The sequence below is a fragment of the Mesoplodon mirus genome, assembly GCF_964341445.2.
Source record: "Mesoplodon mirus genome assembly, chromosome: 9".
In the NCBI taxonomy this organism is placed as follows: domain Eukaryota; kingdom Metazoa; phylum Chordata; class Mammalia; order Artiodactyla; family Ziphiidae; genus Mesoplodon; species Mesoplodon mirus.
In genome coordinates this window covers 96,090,647-96,109,901 of record NC_138985.1, presented here as the reverse complement: position 1 = coordinate 96,109,901, position 19,255 = coordinate 96,090,647, and the positions used below count along the sequence as shown (strand labels likewise).

General features: G+C 38.1%; 1 protein-coding gene across 1 annotated transcript in view; it reads right to left on the bottom strand.

The window, feature by feature from the left end:
• Nucleotides 1–19,255, bottom strand: part of EXOC4 (exocyst complex component 4) — an 815,775-nt gene that overhangs the window by 752,610 nt on the left and 43,910 nt on the right. Inside the window, exon 4 of the mRNA XM_082632942.1 lies at nt 10,845–11,029. Coding sequence (XP_082489068.1) covers nt 10,845–11,029 — 185 coding nt within the window. The remainder of the gene's footprint in view (nt 1–10,844; nt 11,030–19,255) is intronic.

Sequence of the window (19,255 nt, the reverse complement as noted above, 5' to 3'; positions counted from 1 at the left end):
TCTTTATACTCTGACTTCAAATATCTCAAGTCTATTTCAAGTAAAGTGGTGGTCACAGACAGGGGAATAAAAATGTATTTGAAGGATTCCAAATATCAATATTTACATTTTTACCTTTTTATTACAATACTAGGTTAAAAAAATAGTTTAAGTATATTCTGATCATCTGAATGACCACCTTATAACCAAATTCTGCTACACAAGTTCAGTACCCCCTTTGTTTCTACATTAAAATTAACTTATCAGCAAAGAAAGATCAAATAACACCTTATCATGATAACTGAATGAAAGTTTAAGTAGTTAAGCCTAGATTATCTTGTGTTTTTCAAGCTGGACCTTTTTTTTTTTTTTTTTTTGACATATACTGGGAGTTCACTGCACTTAGTTTCCTTTAAAAAAAAGATTCATAAATTTCATCAAGTTGAGAATCGGATTTATAAAAGATGATTTAAGGAATCACAAACAGGTTAATTCAGTATTTGATTACCCATTTCACCTTTTCCAAAAAGGTCTAGCAACTCATCTTAATAATTAACTTTGGAGTCTCCAAAATAAACACATTAATTTTAAATGACACAAAGACTATAAAAAACAAATTTTCAAGATAATTCCCATTTATAGGCATCTGTTAAGTCCAAGAATGTAGGCAGTGCCAAGGCAAATAACACCTGTGCCCTACCCTGAAGAAACTGAATCATCTAATCACACTGTATCTCTAACAGAAAAGCCTCTCTAACTCATGTTCCAAGGATAGACAGGCCAAAGCCATAGCTCTCACCTCCTTCCAGTCCCAATAACATCACCAGTAAGAGTGGCTACCACGGAAGTGATTCTCAAAGTGGGCTGTAAAGGGAGGGCAGACAGAGGGGAGCAGGAACAAGACTACACCTTCAAGAAACCTTCCCCCAAATGCGAGAAAAAAAATGTGTGGAAGTTTGAACATTGACCCCCTACAGTGATATATCCCCATCTCCCTCCCACCACTCCTTTGAAACTTCCCACATGCAAGGTACATGTATATTTCTAAGCTAATAAAAAAAAAATGTTTCAGAAAACTTTGAAAAACAAACTTTAGGTTAAAAGGCAAAATTATCTTTCAAGATATTATTTTTATCTAGTGTTAACAATGTTTACAGCCACTGTCCTAGGCCCGGAGGTTAACTATGGCAGTCACTAGCTTCTCCCTTTTCACTTATTACAGGGAAGGGGGAAGCATTACTCCAACAAGTCTCAGCATCTGTTATGTGCTTGGCACTTCGCTCAGCACCGAGCATCCAAGTATGAGTAAGATATGAGCTATACCCAACTTCATGCATTTCCAAGTGTTGGAATCATTTGCAGACTAACGCGAAACCTCAAGTAAGGAATGAGACATAAAAGTAACAGAAATAGCATTTACCAGGATCTGAACTGACATAGTTCCAGTGACTCTCTTCCTCCAATATAAAGCTGTAAGTTCCTATTTCCCTACACTATCTTAAGAAAACCCAAAAGAGCCTTCAAATCCACTGACTGGCTACAATAGTCTAATCATAAAATCAATTGGATCAGATTTATCCATTCATCTTTTCTATACTGACTACTGTTGTATTCTCATTTTTCTCCTCAGCTACCTCTCCTTCTACCTGCATTTTACTCACAGTTGGAAAACTAGCTCTACACATCTCCCCAGCCTCTGGATACACACGCCCACAGAGACAGAGGATAACCACCGATGTTTACAGTGCTGTTACTGAATAATTAGGAAGAAGTTAATTTCAACTTTACATGATAGAAAAAAGATTTGATACATTTAATAAATATATCCATAACAGAAATGGAGGAGTTATTTTTAAAGCATTAATAAATGAAGGTATCCATTAGCAGGAAAGTCAGGTACATAGCTGCAATACTGCCCGCCAAGGCTGTAAATGAAGCAGCAGTTAGTACAGATGTGTGTGCACAGTGCTATGCATATCTGTAAGTACAATACACACTTCTATAAATACAGATGTGCACGTGATTCACTTTAGATTAAAACCTACGATCATTTTCTCAGTTTCAACCTAAACATGTATTTCAGTTAAATATAGGGTGATAAATGGCTTGCCATTTTAACTCTGAAAAAACATAACCTGCTGACTTTATTGTCAGAGCCAGAAGGGCCCTCAAACTCCATCAATAAACTCTTAGAAAGTCAATTTACTGTAAAACTATTTGCATAGACTCTCTTCTCTTTCTAAAATTTTCCCTTGGGCTTCAATTTTCTCCTTTGTACACACTAACCCAAAGGCAAGTAACTCTGGAAATGACTTCTGGTTTTTCTCTTGTTCTTTCATGGAAGGACTTAGTCTTAAGAGTTCAAGAGACAGGGAGCACACCCACTCAGGTAGTTACCTCAGACGTGAAACTCAACAGAAAGGTACCTGCTACTATAGAATATCACATACCTTAGTTTCCATTTCAGAAGAGAGAAAAGTTGAAATAAAGAAATACATACATCAGAAATAAAGTTGAGAAGTATTAATTAATACCTTCAAAGGGTTTTGAATCTCTCAGAGGAAGTATTTTTGAGAACAGAAAAATAAAATCAAAACTAGATTGTTCTTAAAAGGAAAGAAATAACAAATTTGGAGAAAATGTGGAAAAAAGGGAACCCTCATACACTGTTAGTGGGAATGTAAATTGGTGCAGCCACTACAGAAAGAAGTATGGAGATTCCTGGAAAAATTAAAACTAGAATTACCATATGACCCAGTTACTCCACTTCTGAGTATTTATCCAAAGAATACAAAAACACTAATTCGAAAAGATACATGCATCCTATGTTCACAGCAGCACTATTTACAGTGGTGAAGATAACGGAAACAACCTCAGTGCCCATCAACAGATAAATGGATAAAGAAGATGTGATACACACACACACACACACACACAATGGAATACTACTCAGCCATAAAAAATATGAAATCTTCCTCATTTGCAACAGCATGAATGGACATTGAGGGCATTAGGATAAGTGAAATAAATAAAACAAAAAAAGACAACTCTAGGATTTCACTCATGTATGGAATATAAAAACCAAACACAAACAAAATAAATGAGCAAACCAGAACAAAACAAATAACACTAATACAGAGAACAGAGTAGTGGTTACCAGGGGGAAGAGGAATGGGAGGAGGGCGGAAGAGGTAAAGTGGGTCAACCGAAGGGTGATGAATAATAATTTTTTGGTGGTGAGCACACTCTAGGCTGTAGCGTATACAGAAGTCAAAAGATAATGTTGCACATGTGAAACTTATATTCAATACAATGTATAAGCCAATGTTACCACAAAAAAAATTAGATTGTTCTTTGAGTTTCTAATTAGTATGAATCCTCTGAATAGCTTTATTTCAAAGAAATACTGATAGAAATTATTTTTCTTCTTAAAGGTCTATGATTACAAATTTTTACTTTAAATCTATTCAGAATCATTCATAGCCAAGTTGAAAAAGACAGGTGATGCACATAAAATCCTTCCCAGTATAAGATAGCCCCCCCAAAATCAGTAATTTTATCTTGTAATTGAGTGGTTTGCTATTTAATAACCACATGGTGGCAGACAGGAAAACTATAAAGCAAATTTAACCATACCAAAAACAACAACCCCCTACACCACCGTAACTCCTAGGACTTTCTGGCCATTCAACACTCATCCAACTAGTAAGGATCTACTTCAAAATGTGTCTGATTTCAGTATTTCAGGCCATGAAGTCTTTTTTTTTTTTTTACGAAGGGTTAGAAGTGCTAACAGCTTATTAAATATTTGCATTTTAATTATAACTTATTTCTGTTCCTTCACTTAATAATAAATATCTCCAATTATGCCCAAAATTCACAGCAGCAGGTCATTTGGTTGACTTTAGTCAAACTGAAACTTAACAGAGGTGAGTTGAACTTTAGGTTGTAAATCTAATAACTAATATATTCACCCTATAACCCCAACAGCTGGCACAGCACCTGTCAAAGAGCAAGTGCTCATATTTTGTCAAATCAAACTCAGCTGAGAAGTGTCTGTCAAAGATAATATGCCCTTCGTAAGAAAATGTAACAGAATAATGAATCAGGAATGTCTGACACAGTAATTCTCTATAGTTCTAAGATCTGCCTGAACGTACAGAAAGAATAATGATTCAGAGGGTAGAAAAGTCAAAAACAGTCATGGTCTTAAATGATAAACCAAGAGTGAAGACATGCAATACAAAATAAAGTGAAGCTAAAATCTAAGCAAAGCAGGAGGGCAGGGGGAAGCACTGAAAGATAACAAAAAGAAAACAGACATACATAAAAAGAAAAAATTAGTTAGGGAGCAAGAAATACAATGGGGTGATCAAGTATTAAACCAGGATGCATGCAACAAGTAAAAGGATTAACCATTTTTTAAGTAATTTTTATTGATTTTATCTGCTTATAAAGGTATTAAATGTTCTTTTTTGAAAATATAAAGAAAATGAAAATAATCTAATATAATTATAGTATAATGTCTTTCAAAATATTTAACAGAAAGGAGTCTGTCCATCCCTACACACACATACACACACACACACACAGACCTACTCATGCATACACACAAAAATGTACACATGCTTTTTCAACATTCTTTGGATCACCCTGAATAGAATATTAAACCCTAGGTTTTCCTTTTAACAGTAAACATGTTGCCATTTCATTAAAAGTAATCTTCAAAAGTATTATCAGGGCTTCCCTGGTGGCGCAGTGGTTGAGAGTCTGCCTGCTAGTGCAGGGGACCCAGGTTCGAGCCCTGGTCTGGGAGGATCCCACATGCCACAGAGCAACTAGGCCCGTAAGCCACAATTACTGAGCCTGCACGTCTGGAGCCTGTGCTCCGCAACAAGAGAGGCCACGACAGTGAGAGGCCCGTGCACCGCGATGAGGAGTGGCCCCTGCTTGCCACAACTAGAGAAAGCCCTCGCACAGAAACGAAGAGCCAACACAGCCAAAAATAAATAATAATTTTTAAAAAAAGTATTATCAATATTATTATTATTATTATTAAAGTAATAATACATGCTCCTGGTGAATATATTCCCAGTGCAGAGGGTATGAAATAAGTCTTTCTTTTCTATTCCCTGCCACCCCATTTCCATTTCCCATAGGTAATTCCTTTTATCATTGTTTTTCAGCATTATCCTTCCAAGAAATCATTTACACACACACAAATTTTTACATCTATATATAAAGGATATATATTTAAGTACATATTCTTTTAATTCTTACACAAATAGATTCATAATGTACATGCTGTTTTTCACCTGGCTTTTTTGAACCCAAGAATACACCTTGGAAATCTTTTCCTATCAGCACTAAGAAATCTTTCTCATTCGTTTTAATGTCTAGTATTACACAGCATGGATACACCATAATTCATTTAACCATAGTCCTCTTGAATATTGAGCTTGTATATTTTTGTTGTTCTGCCCAAAATGTTCCAGTCAACATCCTGTTACATGCATTTTTATGAAATGGTACTATTTTTGTAGGATGTGGACCTAAAAAGCCTCCCACATACATATTCTATTTTTTCCTAATGCTAATAAAGTTGCATCATGTGATTTTTTTAAACCAAGTTAGAATTTTTTGTACATAATAACAGGTAGGCAGCTAAATTTCTTTTCTTCACACAGCTGATTGTATCAACATGAATTACTAAATAGCCTTCATTTGCTTCACTGAACTGAACTACTGTTTAAAAATATTGAAGTTTCATATATCCTGGGGTCTGTTTCTAAATTCTATTTCCTTCCAACAATCTGATTTTGTGTTTGCATGTCTGTACTGTTTTGATTAAAGTAGCTTTATAATATACTTTAAAATTAGATAAGGAAATCCTCCTTTATAATCTCCCTTCTCAATTTATTTTTAAACAATCCTTACATATTTATTCTTCCATGTGAACTACAGATTTGACAGTTCCAAAAACCTCAACTGAGATTTAACTGGGACTTAACATCTTTATGAGCTAAGAACATGGAAAGTCTCCCCATTTATTCGGGTTTTGTTTCATAGCCTCCAAAAACCATTTTTATTTTTTCCATGCAGGCATGTATCCTTCTTTTATCAATTCCACTAGTTTCCCACTTCTACTTCAAAAATATCTGTTCTACTTTATATGTATAAGTGCCTTCATGTGACTTCTTTTGTTTCCTCCTTCAATAGAAATCTGTGTTTTCGTGTTTGTGTTTGGATACCAACCATTGGAATAGTCTTTGTATTTGGAGACACTCTCCATGGTCTGGGTCAAAGCAAAAAGGGAAGAGGGCCTGGCCCTTCTTCCTACTATACAAGCTGACATGTCTCAAGCTCAAAGAACTGGATGCTTCCAGCCAAGACTTTGAATCTTGAAGAAATAAAGGCAAGATGCAGCAACATTTAGAGATCATTCACTTGAGTTAAAAATCCAGCAATTGTAGGCATAATGCAGCAACCCAACCAGACCCTTCCTATGGCTTGTCTATGATGTATGCTTAGCTGCTGCATCTCCCTTGGTCCCTCCAGGGTTTTAGAGCCTGATTATACAGACTTCCTTTCCTTAGATTCTGTGACCTACTTGATAACTTTCCACTAAATTTCTTTCCTTGTTTTATTACCAGGACTGATTTCTGCTATTTGCTATCAAGAATGTTGGCTAAAACATCATTCTTTGCAATAAAAAATATGTTTTATTTGATTCTGTCTTCTCTAGTGACTTTTCAATATAAAAATCTTTAAATATACATATCTAGGTTAATAAACACAAAATTAAATGAATTAAACATTTTCTCTAATTATTAAAATCCAAAACTTCTGACGTCTTAAGAATTCAGCACACCTTTGCATCTCCTGCTTATCCAAATTTCCCAGTCTCTACTAACTTAATATGGTGATATAAATCCTGTTTACTATTTTTTTAACATCTTTATTGGAGTATAATTGCTTTACAATGGAGTGTTAGTTTCTGCTTTATAACAAAGTGAATCAGCTATACATATACATATATCCCCATATCTCCTCCCTCTTGCGTCTCCCTCCCACTCTCCCTATCCCACCCCTCTAGGTGGTCACAAAGCACTGAGCTGATCTCCCTGTGCTATGCAGTTGCTTCCCACTAGCTATCTAATCCTGTTTACTATTATAGAGTATTCTTCAACCACACAGACCTTCTTTTCCAAAAATAGTTTTCAGCTTATATTTTTGATCTTACAAAAATATTTTTCAGTTATTTATATGCAAATTTACATATTTAATGCTGTGCAGTCACTCCTGGCAGCAGTTTCAAACCACCTACAACTTTATTGTTCTCAAGTTACTGATTTTGCTTTACATCTTATAGTTCATTTTTGAGTATTTTTCTCAGAAAAAGAACACTAGCTTTTCATTTTGTGTTAATTTATATCTGTTTTGTCTCTGTGTTGCCTATGTCCACTTGGCTGGGTATAGAAATTTTTGGTCCCAATTCTTTCCCATTCAACGCCTTGTAGACTTTGCTCTGCTGTCTTCTGGCATTTCATGTTTAGCAAATCCCAGTGAGCCTGATTTTTACTCCTTTCTGTTTATCAGGACTAAGTTTAACTGTATAAAACAGAAGACCCAAATAGCCGTGGCCTGAGTAAAACAAAAGGACTTCCTTCTTCCCATATAAAAGATACAAACCCATTCAGAGCCATAATGGAGGCCCCATGTCATTAAAAAGTTCACGATTTGGCTTTCATCCTCAAGGTCACTAGTGTCCAAGACGATGGCATCAATCCATGCCCTCGACAGAAAGTAAAGGAAGGCAAGTGAAGAGTAAAAGAGTGACCATACCAGTTTAGTTGGCACCTTTAAAGAATTTTCCTGTGAGTCCTGATTCAACAGCTTGCAAGCAGAAGTCTCACGAATCACCTTTAGCTACACAGGAGGATGGAAAATGTAGCCTTTTAGCTGGACATATGGCCACCAAGAACAAAACAAGAGTTGTCCTTAAAAATGAAGGAGAGAGACTTCCCTGGTGGTCCAGTGGTAAAGAACCCGCCTTTCAATGCAGGGGACACAGGTTCCATCCCTGGTCGGGGAACTAAGATCCCACATGCCGCGGGGCAACTAAGCCCGCGCGCCACAACTACTGAGCTCGCGCACCTCAACGAGAGAGCCCATGTGCCGCAAACTAGAGACAGAAAACCCACATGCCACAACTAGAGAGATGCCTGCGTGCCGCAACAAAGAACCCACACTGCAAGGAAAGATCCCACTTGCCTCAACAAAGATCACACTTGCCACAACTAAGACCCGATACAGGAAAAAAAAAAAAAAAAAAAAAAAAAAGAGAGAGAGAGAAAGAAAGGAATTAAATACATCTAAAAAAAAAAAAAGGAGAGAATGGATATCAGGTGGGCAAATAACTATATCTGTCAGGGCAGGTAACATAATTTTTCTCCTTGGTGCTTAGAGTATTTGTTTTTGAAATTCATAAAAAACTTCATGATCATATCTAAGAGTAAGTTTTTCACTAAGTTTACCTTGAATCCTTTTGATTTGCAGACCACGGTCTTTTTTTCTGTTTAAGTTTCTTTCTTTACACTATAATTATTGCTACTATTTCTGTCTGTATTAGTTTGCTAGGGCTGCCACGACAAAGTACCACAGACTGGGTAGCTTAAACAACAGAAATTTGCTTTCTCACAGTTCTGGAGGCTCAAGATGTTGGCAGAGTTGTTTTCTCCTGAGGCCTCTCTCCTACGTTTGTAGACGGCCGTCTTATCACTGTGTCTTCACATGGTCTTCCCTCTTCAGAAGTGTGTGTCCAAATTTCTTCTTCTTATATGGACGCCAGTCATATTGAATTAGGGCCCATGCTAATGACCTCATTTTAACTTATTTACCTATTGAAAGACCCTATCTCCAAATTTAGTCACAGTTAGGTACTGGGAGTTAGGACCTCAATAACATGAATTTTAAGGGGACACAATTCAACCTATAACACTATCATTTTAGTGTCATTCTGTAGAATGCCTAAAATCATTTGATCACCATTCTCCACCTTTCACATTATCGTTCTTTTATCATCTTGCGTTTTTCTTCTTCACAATAAGAAAAGTTTTCCCTCGTTTCACTGATTTAATTCTTCTAATGTTTTAAAAAAGACTTAATTTCCCTATTATCATTTTGGTTTTTCCTTATATTTTGTTCCTGTTGTAGTTAGTTCTTTTTGCATTTCTCCCAATCCCATTCATATAGCTCCCCATTATCATTTCATAGAAGCTATATGCTTGCTGCATACAACCACAGAATCTCAGTCATGTTCAACAATAAGCACATATTTTTGTGACTGGCTGATTCAGGCTAGGCAGCTCAGCTGAACATGGCTCGATTCCACATGTCTCTCCGCCTCCTCCTGGGACCAGCGCCATCATGGCAATGGCAGACGCATGGCAGGGCATGCTCCCTGGCACAAGCGAATTTCAAGCCCCTCATGTTACATGCTAACAATCAGCAAAAGCAAGAGCCCAAAAATCAGAGAGAAGGAAATACACTCCTCCCACTCAACTGGAGGGGAAAGGGTGATAATTTTGAGCAAAATTCTAACCTACTACCTCATCTTGCATCTTTTGGGAAACTTGAGCTTAATTTAAGTCTCCTAAACTTTTCCTATTTTGCTTTATAAATCTTTTTCTTCAAATAAATGCTCTTCGAGACCTCAACTTAATGCTTTTTCCCTAATGCTTATTCTATAGCATAAGGGAAAATAAGTATTTTTCCCTTGGGCTTATAAGGGAGTGGGGTTATTTTGTTTGTTTTTAATTCTTGCACAGGTAGAAATCTATTTAGATCTTCTATTTACCACCAGACACTCTGGAAGGTATTTCCTTAGCACAGCTCCCATCCACCACTTTACTCTCCAACAAGATTGTATTCAGACGCAGTGCTGAAGTTAAGTCTAAGGTACATAACCCTTAGCTCAATTTGTGTGCCTAAGTTTTTCTAGTGCCCATCTGCAGAAAGAGATGGAAACTTCTTTCTTTGTCAGGATCTCTGACTAAACTGAAGCATCACAAAGTTGGAAATTCTGGTTTGAACAGAATAGGATTTTATAGGCTTCATTCCCAGCATGCGCTGCTTCCAGTGCTCCTCTCATCTATAGCCTGATGAAAAAGTATCAACAGTATATAGTGCTCAACTGCCCTCTGAAGAATCTTACGGCTATTTTAAAGGAATGTTGGAAGGACATATGATGTGCACAGCTATCTGATACATGTTAATAACGCCAACGTTCTACTGTCCTACCATCTGGTCTTATTCCCTACCAGGTCTCTCCTAACCTAATAAATGTCCTGAGTCCACCCAGGCCCTTCAACATAGGACTGTGCTACAATGAGTCCTGGCATTTAAAAAAAAAAAGTGCTCTCTCTAAACCCTCCCTAAACTACTCCAGAAAGAGGACTGTCCAAAGCTGAACACAGCCCTAAGTAACAGTCTTCTAACTTCATATTCATACACTTATATTTCTTAATTAGGCGGACTTCACTATCCAATTTAAGGATTTCTTTTCTCTTCCTTCTGAGATATACCAGAGGTCTCTCTGATCCAGTTACAGACCCACAGTAAATGTTTCTTATGTATCTTTACATAAAAAGACCACAAGAAATGTGCAGTGAGGGAATGAACAAACTTAGAATGTCAGCCTTCAGAACGTGGAGTATTTGGTATCATAAAACTATCTTACATTTTCAGAGACATGTTAAAAAGAGAAGTAAAATAAACTATAACAATATTCTGGGAAACAAATAATATTCCTTAAAATTCTACATGGCCACAAGACACTGTGGCAAAGAGCCTCTTTAACCAACCTCATCCTGCCTTTTTCCTTGTTCTGCTGCACAACTCGGCTAGTGGATTTGATGTACAGGTGCCGATGCAGCTCATCTATGAGAACTAAGTGGAGGTTCATCTTCTTGCTGTGAAGCTCCAGCCTAAGGTCACTCAGTCCTTCCACCTGAAGCAGGGGACCCTCCAAAGACTCGACTGCAGACACCTGAAAAGGGCAAAAAAAAAAAAAAAGATTAAGACAATGAAATAATCTAGTAATATTATAAATATGAAAGACTATCTTTCAAAAGATACTGTCGGGACTTCCTCAGTGGTCCAGTGGTTAAGAATCCGCCTGCCAATTCAGGGAACATGGGTTTGATCCCTGGTCCAGGAAGATCCCACATGCCGCGGAGCAACTAAGCCCATGTGCCACAACTACCGAGCCTGGGCTCTAGAGCCCGCAAGCCACAACTACTGAGCCCACGCACCACAGCTACTGAACCCCACGCACCCTACAGCCCGTGCTCTGCAACAAGAGAAGCCACTGCAATGAGAAGCCCGCGCACCACAACGAAGAGTAGCTCCCGCTCGCCGCAACTAGAGAAAGCCCGCACACAGCAGCGAAGATCCAACGCAGCCAAAAATAAATAAATTAATTTAAAAATAAATAAATAAAAGATACTGTCCAAAGAGTTTATGAGAACTTTATCAGCATACTTCAGACTTTCAGTATAATGTGGATAGGCCTAGTTCTGCTCTTGAAGGGTTTAACATTGGAGACAGATAATGCTGAAGAAAACAATCATGGTAAACATGAAGGCATCTAAAGCACCTCAGCAAAGCTGTACATACTATTTATTCCCACACACATTGCCTATCCATGGACACAAGTAAAATGACCTCCTACTGAAATAATTATAATGTTTATATCCTCACAAGAAGTCCACATACTAATGATTTGGATCAACTTTTAGTCAAACTTAGCCTCTTAGGACTAAGACTCAATAAAAGCACACTATATCAATTTTTTAATAATTCTCATGGCCATGATGAATCAGAGCTTGGTTAGCCTAAGGCTACAAGTGTATTTACAGTCATCTCTAGCTCTTTCTCATATTCACATACACACAGAGGAAAATGCATTTTTACATGAATGTTACAAGCAGACAACAGCAGTCATCACCTCTCCTTGGACTGACTCAGTTTGATAGAAGAAATGGGATTTGAAAGGTGAACAGAAGACAAACTATGAAGAGGGAGATTCTCTTGGCATAAAGTGCAATTTGGGAGATTTTAAGACAAAAAGGATTGAATGAATAAAAATGGTGTAGGAATACCTACAACAAATGGACAAGACGAGGGACTCAGGGAATTTGAAACAATTCACTTCGAAACCAAAGTGAGAACTGCAAAGGGGAAAAAAAGACAGTATGTATTATATAATCCCATTTATCCATGTACATAAAATTTTATTTATGTCTTTCTGTGTGTAAAGACCTTACATATTTTTCTTAAAGAAAGAACAAAGTGAAGAGGTACTATTCCTTGGGAGAAAAAAAGAAGAGAGAAACACAGACTGATAATAATAATGACAGTAGCAGTAGCAATAATAACGACAGAAATGGAGAAGAGTTGACTACAAGCTGAACTCAGGGAGAAGAGCCCGACCGAGCTCCCCGAAGGAATTAATGTGCAATGACTATTCCCTGCTTTGGTTATACATCTAAATATTCCTCATCTGTACAGATAAAGGCAGTAACTAATAACACTACTTAAAAAACCAAGCATTTATACAAAAACAATCAATAGATAATAGAACTCATGAAAGATCAGTGATCAAAAATGTTGATCACAGATCTATCCCAGTATAATGCAGTCACTTAGGAGAGTGTGGACAGTGAATACAGAAAGCTTTGTAGCTGCCAAATACAAACCGGCCTGAGATGGGGAGGAAAATGCAGTGGCTTAGCCACAAACACATCACTTGTTTTGTGATGTGCTATAATGAAATGTCAGCAACAAATAAGTTTCCTTAAGTTAACCAAGACAGAATCGAGGAATGAAAGAGTGACAAGCCCTGGGCCAGCTCTGCCCTCTGAAGCCTGCCAGTTCATTTTCACGCTGAATCGCAACCGCCCCTGCTATGAGAGCCCCGGTGCCTGGTGCGAGCTGTGGGCAATTCCAAATGGAAAGGCTGCCTCATGAAATGACCGAAGTGTCCCCAAGGAGGAAAAACAACAACAAATTCATTTACACGTGTGCTCTAAAATGGATTTTAACTCAGGTCTCTAGCAGAGAAAAGAGGATGCATTAACCTTTAGTGACATCAAGATTCAGAAAATGAAAAATAATTTGGTAAACCACTGGCCCATCATGTAGCCTTATCCCTCAAGGTAATTAAATCCAGCTGAGATATTTAAGCTTAAAAACCACCCACTGCACATCCACACTCAATTTGTTTGTAAGAATTTGCATGAAGATTTTTAACCCAAACAGCTCATGTTCCAATTACAAAACTATATGACGATGTCAACTTTCAAAGCCACTTAATTTTTCTTAAATGTAGGTAAAGCACTTAGCAACACAGTGCCTGGCACATACTGAGGGGTCCTCACATTATTTTTAACAGAACCTATTTACCATGTGGATAAAGAAACCTCGGAAGGTGTTTCCAACAACATGTTTTAAGGCAGCATTTTCAGTCAAGGGCTGTTTCCATCATGGAACTATTATTAACCACGTAGATAACAAACTTTCTGAATATGTTTTCTTGACCGAAAATACAAGTACAGTTACCATATATACAATCAAGAGTAGTCTCAGAACTTCAAAGATTTAAAAACCTTACCACAGATAGGAAAATAGCCCCTATTTCTGTATGAAGATACAGTGTTTTATTTTCTGGCCTTCACAAATTAAAGGTCTATTTATAAAGCTGTAATTATGAAAGCTAAGCAAGGCCACTGTCTTCCCTGACTCTAACCTTGCTTAGTGGTACTCGAAACAATTTGCAGCAAATAGTTGTCAATGCACAGATTTCATCCTTAGAACATCAGTTTAGAAACCTGATATTTATCTTCTGTGGTTTTAAGTAGCTTGTACCATAAAGCTCACACATAAGGAAAGCTTGGTGGGGCAACGGTCAATCCAACCATCACTGATGATTAATTCTGTTGTACTGGGGGGTCTGGTTTCTAGGCATTTCCTAACATTTAGCCTTTAATAGAGGACAAATCCTTAAATATCCATCTACAGTTAGAAATGTGCATAATTACTGATAAGAATGCCACCAAAGCATTTTTTTCTTTAATGTATGGGAAGTGGTCATTTTGTAAATTATTTCACTGTTTTCTAAATTTAATGACTGAAGAGCACTTTTTAATTAACACACTGATGAAACATCAACAGAAATTCAAGAGATGCAGCTGGATTAAAGTGGACAGCAACAGATTGATTCTTTGAGAAATCATCAAAATCGGTCTCAGAAATGTGACATACAACAATGAATACTATCACAAATAAATATTAAAATTACAGGACAAGACACGGCAGATGAGGCAGATGAAAGATCAGACAACATACAGTGGAACTGTTCACTGGAAAATGCTGTCTATACATCTACTCACAGATCAAAATATGATGAATTCATGTGTCAAATGATCTCTACTGTGACCTTCTAGAATTCTCAGGTATGCCACACAATTTTTTTTTGAATTTTTGAATTTTATTTTATTTTTTTATACAGCAGATTTTAACTAGTTATCTATTTTATACATATTAGTGTATACATGTCACTCCCAAACTCCCAGTTCATCCCACCACCACCACGCCCCCTGCCACTTTCCCCCCTTGGTGTCCATACGTTTGTTCTCTACATCTGTCTCTATTTCTGCCCTGCAAACTGGTTCATCTGTACCATTTTTCTAGGTTCCACATATATATGTTAAAATATGATATTTATTGTTCTCTTTCTGACTTACTTCACCCCATATGACAGCCTCTAAATCCAACCACGCCTCTACAAATAACCCAATTTTGTTCCTTTTTATGGCTGAGTAATATTCCATTGTGTTACTGCTGCATTGAACACTGGGGTGCATGTGTCTTTTTGAATTATGGTTTTCTCTGGGTATATGCCCAGGAGTGGGATTGCTAGGTCATATGGTAATTCTATTTTCAGTTTTTAAAGGAACCTCCATACTGTTTTCTCCACAGTGGCTATATCAATTTACATTCCCACCAACAGTGCAGGAGGGTTAGCATATATATGGGTCTTGTTTTTGTATCCATTCAGCAAGCCTGTGTCTTTTGGTTGGAGCATTTAATCCATTCACGTTCAACGTAATTATTGATATGTATGTTCCTATGACCATTTTCTTAATTGTTTTGGGTTTGTTTTTGTAGGTCCTTTTCTTCTCTTGTGTTTCCCACTTAGAGACGTTCCTTTAGCATTTGTTGTAGAGCTGGTTTGGTGGTGCTGAATTCTCTTAGCTTTTGCTTGTCCTTAAAGCTTTTGATTTCTCCATTGAATCTGAATGAGATCCTTGCCAGGTAGAGTAATCTTGGTTGTAGGTTCTTTCCTTCCATCATATAAGTATATCATGCCACTCCCTTCTGGCTCATAGAGTTTCTGCTGTGAAATCAGCTGTTAACCTTAAAGGAGTTCCCTTGTATGTTATTTGTCGTTTTTCCCTTGTTGCTTTCAATAATTTTTGTCTTTAATTTTTGTCAATTTGATTACTATGTGTCTTGGCATGTTTCTCCTTGGGTTTATCCTGTATGGGACTCGCTGTGCTTCCTGGACTTGGGTGGCTATTTCCTTTCCCATGTTAGGGAAGTTTTCAACTATAATCTCTTCAAATATTTTCTCAGGTCCTTTCTCTCTCTTTTCTCCTTCTGGGACCCCTATAATGCGAATGTTGTTGAGTTTAATGTTGTCCCAGGGGCCTCTTAGGCCGTCTTCATTTCTTTTCATTCTTTTTTCTTTATTCTGTTCTGTGGCAGTGAATTCTACCATTCTGTCTTCCAGGTCACTTATCCATTCTTCTGCCTCAGTTATTCTGCTATTGATTCCTTCTAGTGTATTTTTCGTTTCAGTTATTGTATTGTTCATCTCTGTTTGTTTGTTCTTTAATTCTTCTAGGTGTTTGTTCTTTAATTCTAGATCTTTGTTCAACATTTCTTTCATCTTCTCAATCTTTACCTACATTCTTTTTCTGAGGTCCTAGATCATCTTTACTATCATTATTCTGAATTCATTTTCTGGAAGGTTGTCTATCTCCACTTCATTTAGTTGTTTTTCTGGGGGTTTTATGTTGTTCCTTCATCTGGTACATAGCCCTCTGCCTTTTCATTTTGTCTATCTTTCTGTGAATGTGGTTTTCCTTCCACAGGCTGCAGGGTTGTACTTCTTGCTTCTGCTGTCTGCCCTCTGGTGAATGAGGCTATCTAAGAGGCTTGTGCAAGCTTCCTGATGGGAGGGACTGGTGGTGGGTAGAGCTGGGTGTTGCTCTGGTGGGCAGAGCTCAGTAAAATTTTAATCTGCTTGTCTGCTGATGAGTAGGGCTGAGTTCCCTCCCTGTTGGTTGTTTGGCCTGAGGCAATCCAGCACTGGAGGCTACAGGCTCTTTGGTGGGGCTAATGGCAGACTCTGGGAGGGCTCACACCAAGGTGTACTTCCCAGAACTTCTGCTGCCAGTGCCCTTGTCCCCACAGTGAGCCACAGCCACCCCCTGCCTCTGCAGGAGACCCTCCAACACTTGCAGGTAGGTCTGGTTCAGTCTCCTATGGGGTCACTGCTCCTTCCCCTGGGTCCCGATGCACACACTACTTCGTGTGTGCCCTCCAAGAGTGGAGTCCCCACACCATTTCTTAAAGGTAGAGTACTACATAATGAGCCAACCAGATGTATTTGGAAGTTTTCTTACACATATTTTCAAAAATAAATCCACGCGGGGAAAGGGGGAGGGAGGGGAGATAGATACTACCAACAGGGAATTTTTTCAGAGAACACCTACTATTATCTGACAGAACGTTAATGTTCTAACTCACCAGAGTTAGAAACTGCTCATACAGACAACAGAAATCTGTTTGAGCTGAAAACAAATATTTCTTTTAGTATTATGAAGATAAGCAAACATCTACAAAATGTTTTAACACATGATATTGAACAGGACAGTATGCTTCACTATTAAAAACCTATCCATTTAGGAAACAAGTTCTGAGAAATATTTCCTTAACTCAAAAAAATAGGTCAGGGCTTCCCTGGTGGCGCGGTGGTTGAGAGTCCGCCTGCCGATGGCGGGGACGTGGGTTCGTGCCCCGGTCCGGGAGGATCCCACATGCCGCCGAGCGGCTGGGCCCGTGAGCCATGGCCACTGAGCCTGCGCGTCCGGAGCCTGTGCTCCGCAACGGGAGAGGCCGCAACAGTGAGAGGCCCGCGTACCGCAAAAAAAAAAAAAAAATAGGTCAGAGGTACAGTTTAAATGTACATAATCAAGAATCGTCTGGTGTTTTCAAAAAAGAAATTTGCCTTGAGTTGAGAGATGAACCTACAACAAAGGAAATCTTTGTAATTAGAAACTACAAGTGCCCTTAACTTTTCTTTCCCAAATGTCTATTTCTCATTTTCATTTTAGTTTAAACTAGGAATGATGATTTCATAGTTAAGTGTTTGTCTTCTACCAGTCTTACTCAAGCTGATTAGGTAAAAAGGTCTAGTTTTGTGCTTTAACATGAACCAATGGAAATGTCTTTAAGTAACACCAAAGTCAGCCATTCTTAACAGCTGCTTCATTGAAAAAACACTGGAAAAGAAACCACTGATCTTTATTTTTTTGGTTGGGGGAGGTGAGACACACAAAGGTGAATGACAACTGTAACTGTTTCTAAATAGAACTAAGGTTCAAGCCAAAAAGCAAAAAAAAAAATCTTTCAAATTTAATCAAAAAAACCCAACCTGATAACTAAACCATCTGCTAGCTAATAAAAATGCTTATTTTGGCAACAGTGTTCCTTACAAAAAGCAAATGTGTTGCCACTGTTGAGTCCAAAACAAATATTTCCTTCAGGACTCTGATTATTACATGGTTCCAAAACATTCTAGCACTTTTCAAGAGGTCAGTACATCTCCCTTAAGGAAGCATTTTTCTAGTAAGACAACATAAATATCCTGAAAATGTTGCCTTGGCCCAACTTACAGATATAATAGAAAGATATGAAATTAGGCTATTCTAGAGAATCAATACCATCCCTTCCCGTAAGTATATAAAAAGACACAAGTCTGAACAGTCTCAACTAAATAAGAACACCAAAAATCTTTGGCTATGAACAACAAAAGAAACATGCCTTGGAACCTGAGATTTACTTAGCACCCAGGTCACCAGACTGCTGCCATGGGCCCCTGAACTGTGAGAAGGCAAACTCTGGTGTCTTCAGGCCCTTGTCCTCAAGACAGTACTCTACGTAGAATTCTCCACATTCAGGCTCAGGGGGTCCCAGATGGGCCCAAGAAGTCTCGCTCTGAATCAAGTATGATTCATACCCATCTCAACACAAGCAGGGAAGATGTTTCTCACAAGAATCCCAAATCATTCACTTACCAAACATTCCCATTTAGCTACACCGTATTTCCCAAAGCAGAGATTTTATTCTTTATCAGACAGAAACTGGTAAAAGAAACCAAATGCAAGTTTAAAAAAAACAAAAAAACAAAAAAAACGTGATTTTATGTATTAGTTTGAAATACGAAAACTACTGTTTTCATGAGTCAAAAATGATCAAATATCGGCTGTTTCAACCTAACAGTTTAAGGAGCCAGTCTGAAAGCTTTGATGCATCTAGGAAATCACTGTACTTTGTAGAATGTTGTGGCCCGTATAGAGCCCTAGGTATTTAATTGCATAGAGAAACTAGCAACAATTTTACTTGCAGAATATAGTATCATATTATATGGGATATAAAACACAAGCATGTGACCCCAAAGGATTTTGTGCACAAGACTCCTATGTGTTAGATATAAACTTGATAATAGCACTTAAAAACTTTCTTAAGGATAAATGTCATCCGCTCACTTGTGTTTATAGCATGACACGAGCTACCACATGTGGCCTAAGTAGAGGATGGCTTAGACCGCTCTGCACACAAAAGTGGTTGGTGGAGGGAGGAAAAGAGTATGGGACTTACAAGGGAGAATAAAGGGCTCAGGCTACTGTGGAGGTTTCAGGGAGTCCTAGGGGTCTAGAGGGAAAACAGAATCCCTGATCCCAGCTTCACTGGAGAAGACAGAGGTTTTTGGCTCCCTAGGGTTCAGCGTGGCCTCTGACTGAAGGCCTCAGGGCTATTGACAGTTTGGTACTTAAGACAGACTTCCCAAGAAAGCTGCATAGGGCAAGGCCAAGTGCCTGGAGGAAGAACACTTTTTTTTCCCCCTAACTCCTCAGCTTGTAGC